This window comes from Garra rufa, chromosome 1 (genome assembly GCF_049309525.1).
Source record: "Garra rufa chromosome 1, GarRuf1.0, whole genome shotgun sequence".
NCBI classification, from domain to species: domain Eukaryota; kingdom Metazoa; phylum Chordata; class Actinopteri; order Cypriniformes; family Cyprinidae; genus Garra; species Garra rufa.
The window spans coordinates 35,088,650-35,104,994 of record NC_133361.1 but is presented as its reverse complement, the minus strand read 5'-3'; the positions used below and the strand labels follow the sequence as shown (position 1 = coordinate 35,104,994).

At 37.9% G+C, this 16,345-nt stretch overlaps 1 protein-coding gene across 1 annotated transcript in view; it reads left to right on the top strand.

The window, feature by feature from the left end:
- The first annotated feature begins 1,596 nt into the window (after positions 1-1,596).
- plekhh3 (pleckstrin homology, MyTH4 and FERM domain containing H3) overlaps positions 1,597-16,345 on the top strand; it is a 54,485-nt gene continuing 39,736 nt past the window's right edge. Inside the window, exon 1 of the mRNA XM_073839249.1 lies at positions 1,597-2,015. Coding sequence (XP_073695350.1) covers positions 1,881-2,015 — 135 coding nt within the window. The 5' untranslated portion in view covers positions 1,597-1,880. The remainder of the gene's footprint in view (positions 2,016-16,345) is intronic.

The window sequence follows — 16,345 nt, the reverse complement described above, 5'->3', positions numbered from 1 at the left end:
AAGTGTATAAACCTTTAAAATAAAACACAAAATATCTTTAGTATTTTTTTTTATATATATATATTTTTATTCTGAAAGATATTTGTGACTCTGGACCCTGGTCTTAAGCAGCACAGGTATATTTGTAGCAATAGCCAACAATACATTGTATGGGTCAGAATTATCGATTGATTTCTTTTATGCCAACATTCATTAGGATATCAAGTAAAGATCATGTTCCAAAAAGATATTTTGTAAATTTCCTACCATAAATATATCAAAACTTAATTTTGGTTAGTAATATGCATTGCTATAAGAACTTTTGGACAACTTTACATTTTTCCAGTATTCTGATTTGTTTTTTGCACCCTAAGATTCCAGATTTTATCCTATCCTAACAAGCCATACATCCGTAGAAAGCTTATTTATTCAGATAATGTATAAATCTCAATTTCAAAAAATTGACACATGACTGGTTTTGTCCAGGGTCACATATATCAAAACAGCTATTTTAAATAGTAATTATATTTCACAATATGTCTGTTTTTAATGTATTATTGATCAAATAAATACAGCAATGTAGTTTAACAGGGACAATAAACCTTTTTATGAACTATTCCACAACTTATAATAACAACTTTTATTAATAATCTTTACGTTAAGTGAAATTCATTTCAGACTGATTCATTTAATGAACACTAACACTGATCTGACCAGTTATTTCCTGGAAGACAAGTACAATAAAACTAAATGAAAACGAGTGATGTTTGTTTGGTGTCCACAAGGAGACATTTGCTTCTTAAGCTATAAAAATGAAATAAATTATAGAAACAATATGTAGAAAGCAGACATTGCACAAGACAATAAAGAGGAAGGGGGATCATCAGACCTTTTGGAAGTCTCTACCCTCTACCCTCTCCCCTCATTCTCTGTCTGTCTCCCTCTCTTCAGAGCCTCTCGTGACAGGAGTTTCCTGGAATAAAGGAGTCCATCTGCTTTCCATTCAGGCACATAATGCGTTTCAGGAGACTACATTACCCCCCAACACACACACACTCAAAACACAGAGTGCTCATTCACCCCTTTACCCAGAACTTCACACTAACTTGTTAATGCAACTGCACAGTCCCAGCACTTTCCAAATAGTAGAAGGCGAATTTCACTTTGCCATTCAAAGTAGATAGGCCTTCTGCGGTGACATCATAGTTTGGACAAGAGCAAATTTAGGTAAAACCTGGAAAATAGCTCTTATGTGTAGTAATTACTAAGTAAACAGAGCACAGCGTGCAGGCAGGTTCATTTAAAAAGTGTAATTTTCTTGTTTACGCTCTAAATTTGACGTTTAAGAACTGGGATTTGACATTTGTTGTTGTTTTACCTTGTAAGTCAAACATTTCTGATCCCACCACCGATTTGCTTCCATTTCCTGAAATGCCTACTTCACATGTGCCGCTTGCCAGACAGTGGGCGGGGCGTGTTTTGGGCGTGTGCGTGATGAACCAATCACCTTGCGAATCCTGACGCATGGGGTGATTCGCCCCGCCCCTTCACTCACGCTTCTCAGAGAGTCTGCATGCTCATGTCCCGCAGAATCAGAGACGCGACAGAAGCCGATAAGAAGCGTTGTTTTATCAACTCTCCTTTTAAAAGTACCCGTGGGATCAAAAGTATTTTATCAGCCTTTCTCTGAAGTCGGACAGGTATATTTGGATATATCCCGCGTGATAAAACGCGATATTTGTCAGTTGTCCCAACCGAAATCAAGGAGTTTATTCTCTCGGATCAGCCCGTTTCATGCGACTAGACGTTCTCCATCTGTCCCATCTGCACTATAGCACGACAGGACGGTGAACATCACTGGACATTTACGGATAGAAACTGGACGACACGTTGTGATTTGAATGCCTTTGCAAGGACTTTGCTGGCTTGTGTGCTGCAGACAAGGCTTCAGTTTGCTGGCTCGGGATCATGGGGAGAAAGAGGAGGAAGAGTCTTTCGAGTTACGCAATCAGGACGAGCACACACACACGGGACGGGTATGTAGACAAAACTAAAGCTGTGTAGCAAAACCTAGTAAGCTGACTACCTACTACCTAATACTGTAGTTTAAACTAATATCTGTCACTTTTGAAAAGTATAAATATTTTTGTATACTTGTTTTATTTTTTTATATAACATTACTTACTATTCCACTAGTCTAAATCCTAAACATAACAAGAAACTTTCATTGTTTTGAAGTAAAATTGCCATTTAAATTGTATGGGGATGTGCCTCAGATCTCAGCTATTCACTTTCAACTAGCATGTATTGCTAGTTGTTGCATATATACCTGTTCCGGTTTAGTAGTAGCATTTCATTCATTACTAGTACTTTTTGTTGGGTCTTTACTAGTAACTAGTCCCGTACTTATTTACTAGATACGTGTACTTATTTGTCTAAACACTAGTATCTTTCCCAAGTGTCACTAGTTACATTTGTCTCACCCAATTGTTGTTTTGTTTGTCATATATGATTAATTATTCTTGTATGTTTACTCAGTACTACTAAAACTAATTACTTGTAGTAACGAAATGAGTGTTCATGTAAAGAACAAGTGCTAGTGGTTTATTGAATAGCTATTAGTCACTATTGGTATAAGCACTAGTATCTAATGAATACCAATATTTAAATAAACAGTTGTTACTAGTGAAATTGAAAAGACTATTTGATTACATACTATGAACATTACCATAATCACATTTGTGACCCTGGACCACAAAACCAGTCATAAGGGTCAATTTTGTTAAATTGAGGTTTATACATCATCTGAAAGCTGAATAAATAAGCTTTGATCCATTGGTGTATGGTTTGTTAGGATAGGAGAATATTTGGCCGACATACAACTATTTGAAAATATGGAAATTAGTGATAAAATCACCTTTAGAGTTGTCCAAATGAAGCTCTTAGCAATGCATATTATTAATCAAAGATTAAGATATTTACAGACAGAATATCTTAATGGGACATGATCTTTATTTAATATCCTAATGATTTTTGGCATCAAAGAAAAATGTATTATTTTGCCCCATACAATGTATTGTTGGCTATTGCTACAAATATACCGTGCTACTTATGACTGGTTTTATGGTCAAGGGTCCCATTTTAACATTCACACATTATAATAAAGACATATACAGACATATGTTTGAAGCAGTGACGTGCAAATGTATTGATTGCTCATGTTTCAAGTGGTGGAAATGGAGTGTGATAAGAACGCTGAGGTCATTCTAGCAAAACTAGTTTTTCTGGTCATATTTTGAGAATCAAAGAGAAGGGCGCACTCGCACAAAGTTTGCATGCTATGATACCATTGCATCCAAGTTATAATTTGTGAGACATTCATACACATGTTCACTTTGTATGTGGTTTTGAGGGCTTTTGAATTCTAGCGACCCTATTAGAGTGAAATGAATGACAAAATATGCTGCTGCTTTGTCTGTAAGGCAACTGTTGTGACACACAAGAGCTTATTGTTGAGGTGTTTCATGATTAGCCCATGTGTGAATGTCATAGTGAAGAACAGAGATGAAGGGTTCCTGTGAAATGTAATGAACAGTGAAGGACATTCAGCTGAGCCAGCACTCAGGTTCCCCGCCTATTTTACGCCTCTGTGCAACTGAACACATCCGCATGATCAAATATTTAATAATGGCTCCTCTGTCAGTAAAATCTCTGGTATTGATCCCCTCTTGTACACTAAATTAGTTTTTCAACAGCCAGCGAGCCTTTCTCACACTCACACAAAGGCAGTTTTGAGCATTTAAGCAGAAATATTTCCGTCTCACACTTAGTAGACCCTGTGTACTCCATGGGATGGCTAATCACCTACAACTGAAAGTATTCCTCACCCCATTATGACCCAACACCCACATGTAATGCTGACTTACTTCTGTCTACAGTTCATATCAGTTCTCTGATAGGCAGGTATAAAGACATATTGGCGTGTCAGTACATATACGCACACGTGATTTATGAGACACCCACTGGTTTTCTAATCAGTCGCATATTGTGAAACCGTGTTACACACAAATGCACTGGGCCAATCAATAAGAAACAGCCTGAGGGACCTTTTGCGCCAATCTCTTATGGACTGACCTTTTATCTCTCCCTACTCCCTTTATCCCCACTCCATCCATCCTCTATGGACTAATCGTCCTGAAATCAATAATCCCTGTATTTCCTTGCTGAAGTCTTATGCCATTAACCCATTTATGGTTCTGTGAAGGATTTCTGTATGTGTGTGTGTTAGGGTAATGGGGGTAGAATATAGGAGGTTAATAGGTCACTGCATCCCCCTCCTCCCCAGGGTCATCATGCACCTATTTTTTTTAAGAGTCCTCGGAGCCAATTGGCAAGAAAAGACATGACCAGGAAGAAAGATGGGATAGTCTAAAAGCACAGACAAATTTAGACATGTGAATGGGCGATGTCTAACACAGAGAGTTTCAGACAAGCTCCGTTTGAATTTGATTGCATGATTAAATTTGAACTTGATCCACTGAACGCTGCCAGTCTCCAGTATGTGATGTAACCATTAGATAATGTTACATAGTCAACCGAGTGCTTGCCACATCTTTGGGTATCACATATACTGTAATGAAGCAGCTTTGAAGACTTGATAATCAGCTCTAACTATATGAATGGCTATTGTAATATGAGTGACCGTTTGCTGAGTCATTGTTTTAGGGCTTACAGAGCCTAAACTTCTATTATGATTTATCATTTTTTCTTGCTGTTGCACCACCACAGTTGACTCTTGCCGTTTTCACTGTTGCCACGGTGCCATTATTGATTATTGATAAAAGATATTGATATCTAGAGTGCATCTGCAAAGCCAGGCTTCCTCTTCATGCCAAGCAGGATCAATAGTCCAAGCAACAACCTTCAGTTGTCCTTCCTAGGAGAAACTTATTGGTTGCAGCTCAGGTCTTGGTGGATGGCATCTATTTTTCTGTTGTTTATAAATAGCACTCTGCTCTTTGGTGGTTTGAACTATCAAAGCTTATTTTTGAAAGAATTAGTTCACGTCAGAATTCAGAATGCTCACATTTATTTCATCCATGATGTTTATGTCTTTCTTTCTACAGTTGAAAAGACATTAAAGTTTTTGAGGAAAACATTCCAGGAATTTTCTGCATATAGTAGACTTCAATGGTGGCCAACGTGTTGAAGGTCTAACTTGCAGTTTTATTGCAGCTTCAAAGGGCTCGACACGATCCCAGCCGAGGAATTGGGATCTTATCTAGTGAAACAATCTTTTTAACCACAATGCGCACCGCAGAACTAGTGCAAGAAACTGCATTGAAACTGCAGTTTGGACCTTTAGCCCACTGATCCCCATTGAAGTCCAATATATGGAGAAAAATTCTGAAATATTTTCCTCAAAAACCTTAATTTCTTTTTGACTGAAAAAGGAAAGACAAGAACATCTTGAATGACATGGGGTAAGTAAATTATTAGGACATTTTAAATCGGGAGTGAACTGATCATTTAAGCTTAATCTGGTAACTGTGTTTTGTAACATGGTAGCTGGTTTCTAACTGGACCATACTGGTGATTAAATTTGTTCAACGTAGACATTTGCTGGTTGACCAGCCGCCTTGTGCCTCCAAAAACCAGCCTGACCTTCTTAAACTAGTTTGAGTCCAAAATTGTCTACCAGGCCATGATCATTTTGGATTTGCTAATGATTGGCTTAAGATGCAGTCACATTTATCATTGTTCAGCAACTTTCCCTGTGCCAAAGTCCAGGAATATTATTACAAATCCACACTGGGAATTTTGTGTAAGGGAAAAAAAAATCCCTGTTTAGATTTCGCATCTGGTTGAAGTTGGTCATGCGAATTCACCTCATTGACCAACAGAAACCTACCTGCGTTGAAAGTGACTTCTGTGTGAGTGGTGCTTACCCCACTATACTAATGACAGTCGACCTTAAAGGGATAGTTTACCCAAAAATGAAAATTCTGTCATTAACCCTCTTATGTTGTTCCAAACCCGTAAGAACACAAATTAAGATATTTTTGATGAAATCCGAGAGCTTTCTGACCCTGCATAGACAGCAACATAACTACCATGTTCAAGGCCCAGAAAGGTAGTAAGGACATTGTTAAAATAGTCTTGACATCAGTGGTTATTCGTAATATTATGAAGCTACGAGAATACTTTTTGTGCACAAAGAAAAATGTCTTTTTTTCTGTGTCATTTTTTTCGACACACGTTCACGAGAGTACCACAATGTGGTAGTTGCGTTGCAGTCCATGCAGGCTCAGAAATCTCTTATTTAATCAAAAATATCTTAATTTGTGTTCTGAACATGAACTAAGGTCTTACGGGTTTAGAACTACATGATAGTGAGTAATTAATGACAGAATTTTTACAGAATTTAACTGAAATTTTGCTAATGTGACCATGTCTACCATTTTATAACGCATAGCTAAGGGCTTAAACTTGATTTTCAAGCTTGGAATTCTGCTGGCTAAATAAGCATGGCTTAGTTTCATTACTTTACCCATTTTGCTTTTTAATTTTTGCTCTGTTTTGATGAAGCACTAGCAAGCTTTTCCCCTAGTCACACTTAAAACCAGATACTTATTGAAGTTGGGCTTTCACTGTCAACTATTATTGGCGAAGAGGAAATGCACGCTTGGAAGACACGGAGGGTACAGAGAGGCCTGGTTTGGCTGAAATCTAGGAAAGGCCGCTCCGGAAACATCCATTGACGTGTTCACACAAAGACCTCCTCCATTGCACCCAGCCCTCTGTAGGCCACACACTCAAGCAGGTGGTCAGACCCCACAGACGTGAGTGTTTGGATACTTCCTCTCTGCAGCGACTGTTAACGGTCCTTTTTTTCGTGCCGCAGGAGACCGCAGCTGAATGTATCATCTCGACAGATCCACTTTCAACTCACATATACATCTGTACTATATATATGCTGAAACAAACCCCTCATTTCATCATTAAGTATATAAAGCTGATATTTTGGTTCACCCAAAAATGAAAATTCACTCATCATTTAATCACCCTCATGTAGTTTCAAACCTGAATAACTTTCGATCTTCTGTGGAACCAAAAAGATGTTTCAACACTCAATGAGCTGCAAAAACATTGTTCAAAATATTTTTGGGGGGGTTTCACAGTAGAAAGAACATCATGAAAGTTTGGACAACACAAAAGTGACACTTTCCCTTTAAGGCCATCATAATAGCAAGCATGCAGCGGTGCAGTGCTGGTTCAGGGATCTGCTCCTCCATGTGTGCGACTCTGACGTCAGCAGCGGTCCCCAATCAAGCTGGCCAAACAGACAGCGGGCAAGCTGAAAGAGCGCTTCTGTTTGTCCTGCACGCTCTTGCTCTTCCCCCTCTTTCCTATTTTGGAGTGCCGAACATCCCTTCCGTGTTTCTTAGGAGACACAGAACTTTCTTTCTTTTTGTTTTTGACATTCACGCTGTGCCTTGAAGATGTTATGACACCAGGACACCCGCCCACTGCAGCTGTTGGGGTGAGGAGCAGGGCATCCTGGGAAAGAAACACAAACTGGCAGGCATTTCTGGCACAGACGCAGTGCTGTTAATGTATAACGGTCGAACCACAGAGCTTTGAGATGGTATTTCCCCCACACCCTCTACGGTGAGCCAAATTCTTGCGCTATGCAGGTTTAAATTGAGGTTTAATGTTTTGTTGTTGTTTTCGTTGGAGCGATATGGGCAAAATAAACCGTTTTTCCATAACGCTACATTTGTTTTTTTTTCCCCTTATGTTTTCACTTTTTAGACTTAGTTTCCCAGCAACACACAGTTACTCAGACAAACTGTTACATAAACATAAAACGGGATTGCAAGATACCTTGAAATTCAATAAAAGAAGTTGATGTGGTGGTCTTTAAGGGACACTCGGAAAAAAGTAAAAAATGTAAATGAAGTTTGTTTTGTTTGGCTAATCCTGCCTGTCCCTAAAAGTCCCCTCAGGGTAGATGCATAGGGAAAAAAACAAAAAGCACACAGACGAACATCTGCTCCAGAGACCCGTGGTTGGCAGAGCAGCGGCATTTCCGCCCACTTACTCAACCCCATCTCTTGGGACACAGGAACGGAAGTGAGCCACGGAACGAACCCATCACAGCATCTCCTGCCCGTATGAATCATCCTGCTCCTCATCCAGAGGTTCCGCTCACACGCTATACCTTTCCCAGCCTTCCTAACCAATTCAAACCCCCCAATCAAGCTTTATTAGATAATATGTGAGTAACTTTGAGCACTGTGAACTCTTGATATGTCTTGGAAAATGGTTTGTGTTGGAACAGTTTGGATGTGTCTTTTCCAGAAATCCATCTGAATTTAAACTCTGATTTGTTCTTTTTGAATAAAGCCCTAGATATGAAGAAATGCACGTACACCACATTAGCAAATGAATGAAAAGCGTAGGCCACTCGGAGGAAATCAAAGGTGAAGAGTGAGCGAGAGAGAGCTTTATTGACACCTCTAAGTCTCTTCTGCTGAGCCTGTCCAACATTTATGGTGCCTCTCCACCCTGGTTAAACATTAAGCGAGTCTCATAATACACACCCCTTTCGACTGTAACTTTTACCTTCTTTCTCACCTCTGCTCTTTTAACTCCACTCTTCCTCTGGCAGGGAGCTCAGCCAGTCCATCTCCCAATGCCAAGTGGACGTACTACTTCCCTGCTCCCTACGCCATGATTGTGAATGTGCGTGCGTATGTACTAAACTTAGCAGCTCTAGTTGTAAATTGTGGCTTGCTAGTTGGGAAGCGTCTTACCACTGACCTGGATAGTGGTTCACATGGCACATTCACCTTAGAATGCAATAATATTTCAATATTTATCTGACGGCAATCATTCTTACATTCAAACAGAATTTATTGATCCATTTTGCAGCATTAAATGATCTTTTAACAGGGTTCCCATGGGTCCTTGAAAGTTTGTGAATCTGAAAATAAATTTTAAGGCCCTAGAAAGTTTTCAAAAATAAACATACATAGATACACTTCCTTTAAAGTGCTTGAATTTATTTTGTGCAAGAAGTTTTTAGGAAAAAAATCCATAATATTCTTTCTGGTCCACTACTGTGTTATATCTGCAACACTTTGTGGCCTATGCATACTAGCTTGCTTGATTTACATTTAGTTCTTTAGTATTTACATGTTACGTTAAGTATTTCTCACGTGAGGTACTTTGTGTTGTATGTTACGACCAATAGAATATCAGATCTCTGTCATATGGCAAAAAAAAAAAAGAAATGTGTGTTTGACACATTAAACTGTAACAATGCATTTTACACACAATACAACTCAAAAAGAATAAAATACTAATACGATGTCCACAGCTACTGAGCTTTCAGGTGGCGATGAATATAAGCGTAGGCTTAAAGCAAATGTCGTACCATTGATTTTTTTCCTCACAAGGAGGATAAATGCACCTGGATATCGAGTGAAATCTGCACTGAGAAACTCCTTCAGTAGCTGCGGTTTCATTACAAGCGTCGGCATGTTTACATCCTGCCAGGATGGCATCTAGCGTTTCTTTCTCTGCCGTTTGTAAGCTCTTTCAGTAGCTGTGGTCTACTAAAAACCTCAAAAGCATCAGGGCTAAAGTGGAGAGAACAAAGACGCGGGTCTTTAAGAAGTTTTATTGGTCCACAGGTATCTTCCAATTCTTTTCTCATCTTCTTATCGCAAGGAAAGTGGTGAATACTTACATTGCTTCTCTTGTTGCCCTTCGACTGAAAATTACAACCAAAAGCCTTGGCATTGTATCAGTATTTTCCGAAGAACAACCATCGAAATAATGGTGACCCCATAGTCCAAAATATGTGGAGTTTTCTACTACATATTTCAGTAAGAGACATCATTTTGTTTGTTTTGTTATATTAAAGGGTTACTCCACCCCAAAATGAATTTTTTTTGTCATTAATCACTTACCCCCATGTCGTTCCAAACCCTTCCAAAAGCTTTGTTCGTATTCGGAATACAATTTAAGATATTTTGAAAACCGGAAGCTTTTTGACTGTCCAATTGACCGCCAAGTAAATAGCACTGTCAAGGCCCAGAAAAGTATGAAAGACATTGTCAAAATAGTCCATCTGCCATCAGTGGTTCAACCATAATTTTACGAAGCTACGAGAATACTTTTTATACGCAAAGAAAACAAAAATAACGACTTTATTCAACAATTTGTCTCCTCCACGTCACCATAGCACTAGTATTTTGAAGAGTATCCCCTGGACGCAAACGGTGTACGCTGTTCTTTGTCAGCTGCGTCACGCAGATATGCTGTTTTCCTTTTAATCTAAGTGTAAATAAATGTAGAAAACGTATCCGTGTGTTGTGGCTGACAGAGAACAGTGTATGCATATACGTCCAGGGGATACTCTCCAAAATGGTGCTACAGTGACGTGGAGGTGACAAATTGTTGAATAAAGTCGTTATTTTTTATATATATTTTTTTTTTGTGTGTGCAAAAAGTATTCTCGTAGCTTCGTAAAATTATGGTTGAACCACTGATGGCAGATAGACTATTTTGTCAGCGTCTTTCATACTTTTCTGGGCCTTGACAGTGTTATTTACTTGGCAGTCAAAAAGTCAAAAAAGCTCCCAGTTTTAATACAAAATATCTTAAATTGTGTTCCGAAGACGAACAAAGCTTTTACGGGTTTGGAACGACATGGGGGTAAGTGATTAATGAAAAAAAAAATATTTTGGGGTGGAGTAACTCTTCAAGCCATACAAGTATTAATACCTGGTACTAATGTAAATAAAATAAAATAAACTAAGATTTTCTTCTCACACAAATGAAATGTTTGTTGTTTCTTTGAAAGTGTTTGTGTAAGAAAAGAACAGTCTTCCTGACTCTTTAGCCTCATGACCCTCAGGAGCCCCCAGGCCGGCACGGAACATTCCTACGAGGCCGTGCCAGAGCCCTGAAACATGATGCCACAGAGCGGCACAGACTTAGATGCACACGCACACACACACACATAGAGGTGCGTGTCTGTGAAAGAGGTCAAGGTGAGGAGGGGCTAGAGTTTCAGCTGATGAGGGGGAGTCAGACTGAGTCAGTTTACAGCCGGGATCGATTCTGATAAACCTCACCCAGTCACTGGACCAAAGGGCAGAATCAGAGCAAATGCATACCAGTCATTAACAGGAACCCGCAGTGAGCCGAGCGTGGCACCGCAACCCTGGCCTGCCAGTGGGTGGGCGGTTGACAGGGGTCAGATGGTCATCTCAGTGGGTAGAAATACATGGTTGTGTAAATGAGGCTCCTTGTAATTTTCCTGGAAATCAACTTTAACTTGAATCCACTCATAAACAGTATTTATTGCAAATTGCGGCATGCACGCTGCCTGTATGGCGAAACACTGCTTTTATTGAGTACAGGACCATTCACAGGAAAATTGCTGGCAAAACGGTAGGAGCCAACTAATTTTTCAAGACAGTTTTGTACATGTTTTTTTTTTTTAGCCATCACCTCCCAGAAGGTATTCGAGGCTTTGCACTGTGTGTTTTAGTTTAATAGTGTTGACAGAGGCAACGCATTTCAAAGCAGGAAATGTTTCTCTCTATGTCTTGACGTTTGTTTCTCTTCGTCCCTTCCTCTCGTATGCCATTAAAGGCTTAGTTTACCCAAAAATGAAAATTCTGTCATCATTTACTCAGCCCCATGCCGTTCCAATCCTGTATGACTGACTTTCATCTGTGGAACACAAAGATATTTTGGAGAATGAAGAATGAAAAGCCATACAGGTTTGACATGAGGATCACTTTAGGGTGAACTATTCCTTTAATATTCAGGCTCGTGTACATGCATGTCAGGTAGCACAGAGAGGAAACTAAAGCTGACCACAAATCTGTTCACAGGAAAGGACAGTGTGTATTTACCGTCCACTGGGTGTGAAGGGTCTAAGAGTTGGCTGCGGGACAGAGTTGGCCCAGAGGGGCTGGGTGGGGCAGAACTGGGTTGGTATTGCATGTAGACAGATTGAGCACAAAAGCTCTCTATGTCTTTGTCAGTTCTAAGAACAGGCCTTATTTTGAATGTTATGATCTGCATGCAGCAGTCAAGTGCCAGGAAGTGCTGAGTGTTTGTGTGTTTGAATTCACTGCCAAGTACTACAGAAGAGGTGCTGTTACTAAGTGCACTTGTTCATAGAGGTGTGTGTGTGTGTGTGTGTGTGTGTGTGTGTGTGTGTGTGTGGTCTGGTATTCATCACGTTGTGGGGATCAAATGTCCCCACAAGGATAGTAATACCAGTAGATTTTGACCTTGTGGGGACATTTCTCAGGTCCCCATGAGGAAGCAGGCTTATAAATCATGCACAATGAGTTTTTTTGATGAAGTAAAAGTTTGCACAATCTCCTGTGAGGGCTAGGTTTAGGTGTAGGGTAGGGTTAGGGCGATAGAAAATACGGCTTGTACAGTATAAAAACCATTATGCCTATGGAATGTCCCCATAAAACATGTAAACGTGTGTGTGTGTGTGTGTGTGTGTGTGTGTGTGTGTGTGTGTGTGTGTGTGTGTGTGTGTGTGTGTGTGTGTGTGTGTGTTTATGACCTAGTAACCAAAACTGTTAGCCAAATTGCAAAATTAAAATCCAAAAATATATAATATGTTAAAGGGATAGTTCAACCCAAAAAAGATTCTGTCATTAATTACTCATCCTTATGTCATTTCAAACCGGTAATACCTTTGTTGATCTTTGAACACAAATTAAATATATTTTAATGAAATCCAAGCACTTTCTGACCCTGCATAGACAGAAAGGTAGTAAAGACATCATTAAAAATAGTCCATGTTACATCAGTGGTTCAACCGTAATGTTATGAAGCTATGAGAATACTTTTTGTGCTAAAAGAAAACAAAAATAATGTACAAAAAACTGTTTAACAGTTTTTCCTCTTTTTTTCGTCATGGTACTCTCGTGAACGTGTGTCGACTGACACTGAAGAGAAGAAATTGTTGAATAAAGTCGTTATTGTAGTTGTCTTTGCACACAAAAAGTATTCTCATAGCTTCAAAATTACGGTTGAACCACTGATGTCACATGGACTATTTTAACTATGCTCTATCTTTCTGGGTCTTGAACATGTCAGTTGCTGTTTATGCAGGGTCAGAAAGCTCAAAAATATCTTAATTTGTGTTCTGAAGACGAATGAAGGTCTTACAGGTTAGGAAAGACATGGAGGAAAGTAATTAGTGACAGAATTTTCATTTTTGTGAGAACTGTCTCTTTAAAAAATGCCAAAGTTCCAAAGAAATGGAAGTAGCAACATTTCTTTCTTATTTTGACATTCATTTGAGTTACCCAGATAACAGAGTTTTGCAGTTGACTGTGATTGTTAAAGTCCAACATAATGTACACTCCCGCTCAAAAGTTTGGGATCAGTAAGATTTTTAATGTTTTATGCTCATCAAGGCTGCATTTACTTACCGAAAAAAATAATATTAAGAAATATTATTATAGTTTAAAATAATGTTTTTTTTTATATTAATATATTTTAAAGTATAATTTATTCTTGTGATGCAAAGCTGATTTTTTTTTATCAGCCATTACTAATAAAACAACTCTTCTAATATGCTGATTAATTACTGTTATTATCATTGTTGTGCTGCTTATTTTTTTTGGAACCTTTGATTCTTTTTTTTTTTTTTCAGGATTCTTGATGAATAAAAGGTGAAAAAGAACAGCATTTATTCCAAATATAAATATTTTCTAACAATAAAAGTCTTTGCTATCACTTTTTATCAATTCAATGCACCCTTGGTGAATAAAAGTTTTATTTTCCTTAAAAAAAGAAAGAATAAAAATGTACTGATCCCAAACGTTTAGATGGTAGTTTACATTGTTACAAAAGATTTCTATTTTAAATACACGCAGTACTTTTCAACTTTTCATTTGTTAAAGAATCCGGAAAAAAACAGGTTCCAACTAAATATTAAACAGCACGGCTGTTTTCAATATTGATAATAAATTAGCATATTAGAATGATTTCTGAAGGATCATGTGACACTGAAGACTGGAGTATTAATGCTAAAAATTCAGCTTTGTATCACAGGAATAAATTACGTTTTTTCTGTATTTTTGATAAAATAAATGCAGCCTTGATGAGCATAGGAAACCTTTAAAAACTATTAAAATCTTACTGATCTTTTGAGTTGCAGTGTGTCACCAGGGACATACATTAGTCTGTAATTGCACTGAAAGATCATGTAAAAATGAAACAAAAACTGAATTTTGTGCTATGACATTGTTTTTACCATGATTCAGTGTGGTTAGAGTTTTCTGGGTGTTTTTAGCATGCTCCTGTGCAGTTGGCTTGCATGTCCTGAGTTGTTGTTAGTCCATTGCACTACGGTTGCTAGAATGTTGTGAGTATCTAGGTTGTTCTGCTGTGTGGTTCCTAGAGCTGTGCAGTACTAGTGCATTTTTACTGTGTTGATTCCAGGGGAAAATTGTAAGTCCACTTACATGAAATCTTCAAACAGTGCACGTCTAGTTTAATACCTACAGGTTTGATCAAATACATAACCCTAAGCGTAAACCGTAATATTGATGCTTGTTTAGCTTAATTTAAAAACAATAAAGGTCGATGGGAAGTCCCAATTTAGGTGCTAGGTGTTTGTGTGTGTATGGTTTCAGAACATTACTCAGTATCGTGTAGCGAATAGGAAGTGTGGTCAGTTTTTTGCCATTCCGCTTTGTATCTGCAAAGCCCATGGGTTTTTTTTTTTTTTTTACCAAGGGAGACTTTTAGAATCCAGTAAGTAACCTTATGACTCAGAGCATACTAGGTATTTGTACAGTTGTTTGACAATTACCATACAAATTACATGACTTAACTCATCATTAGTTCGCAATTATGAACGATGAAACACCAAACAGTCGGCTGACTGCCATTATGACCAATTGCTATGTTTCCGTTTGGTTAGCCACATTGAGCCACATCAAAGGGTTTCCAGGTCATACAGGTTGACCTTTACTGGGCTCCTGCTGCAGTCCAGAGCTCTTTTCTCGTTCTGTCTTCCTCTCTTTAATATGAGCTCTGAGATGGGGAAGGGGAAGCCCGGCCTGAGGAATGCACTAAAGAATCCGGACATCCCTCGAACCGTAGCCCGCCACACTGCCAAACATCAATCATCATCTCAGACATCTAGCTTTTGAGAGCACTGCAAGCACGTTGTGGATGGTTTGTGCAACAGACGAGTTGAATGTGAATATACTTTTAACTTTTTCACCCATATGCTGGTGTTAGATTTTTGGTGTAATGCCAAACTGTAATTATTTATAATGATTCATAATTAAAGACCAGCTGTTTCATGAACAAACTTTTTTTCAACTGGAATGTCAACAAAATGTGGCTTTTTGTTCATTTAATGTTTAGAAAATATAACAAAACACCCTGATGTACATTACTGATGCCGCAAAATGAGAACTATGACTAACTTTATATAAAATACGCGATGTGTCACACCAGGACTTCTGGGAAAGTTCTTTTACTCTTTCTCACAGTCAATTGTATAGTAATTCATAGTTTTTACTTACCATACATATGGCAGAATTTTACAATAATGTTACATATGTGATCCTGGACCACAAAACCAGTATTAAGTAGCATGGGTATGTTTGTAGCAATAGCCATTGTTTGGTTCAAAATGATCGATTTTTTTCTTTTATGTCAAAAATCATTAGGATATTATGTAAAGATCATATTGCATGAAGACATTTTTTGACACAAGGTTTGGGATTAGTACGATTTGTAATGTTTTTTTTTTCTCTTATGCTCATCAAAGTTATTTATTTGTAAAAAATATATTTTAATATAATTTTAAAAGATAATTTATTTCTGGGATCAGAAGTCATTCTAATATTCTGATTTATTACTTCTATTATCAATGTTGAAAACAGTTGTGCTGCTTAATATGTTTTTGGAACATGTGATGCTTTTTTTCAGGATTCTTTGACGAATAAAAAGTTGAAAAGAACAACATTTATTCAAAATAGAAATCTTTTCTAACAATATAAGTCTTTGCTATCACCTTTTATCAATTTAACACAGCCTTGCTGAATAAAAGTAATAATTTGTTTCAAAAAAGAAAGGATAAAATGTATTGACAACAAACTTTTTAACAGTAGTGTGTGTATATTGTTAGAAAAATGTCTATTTTAAATAATGATTCAAATTTTATTCATCAAAGAATCCTGAAAAAGTATTACAGGTTCCAAAAAAATATTAAGCAACATTGTAATAATATTTCACTATTACATTTTTTTTTTCAGTATTTGTGATCTAACAAACGCACCCTTGA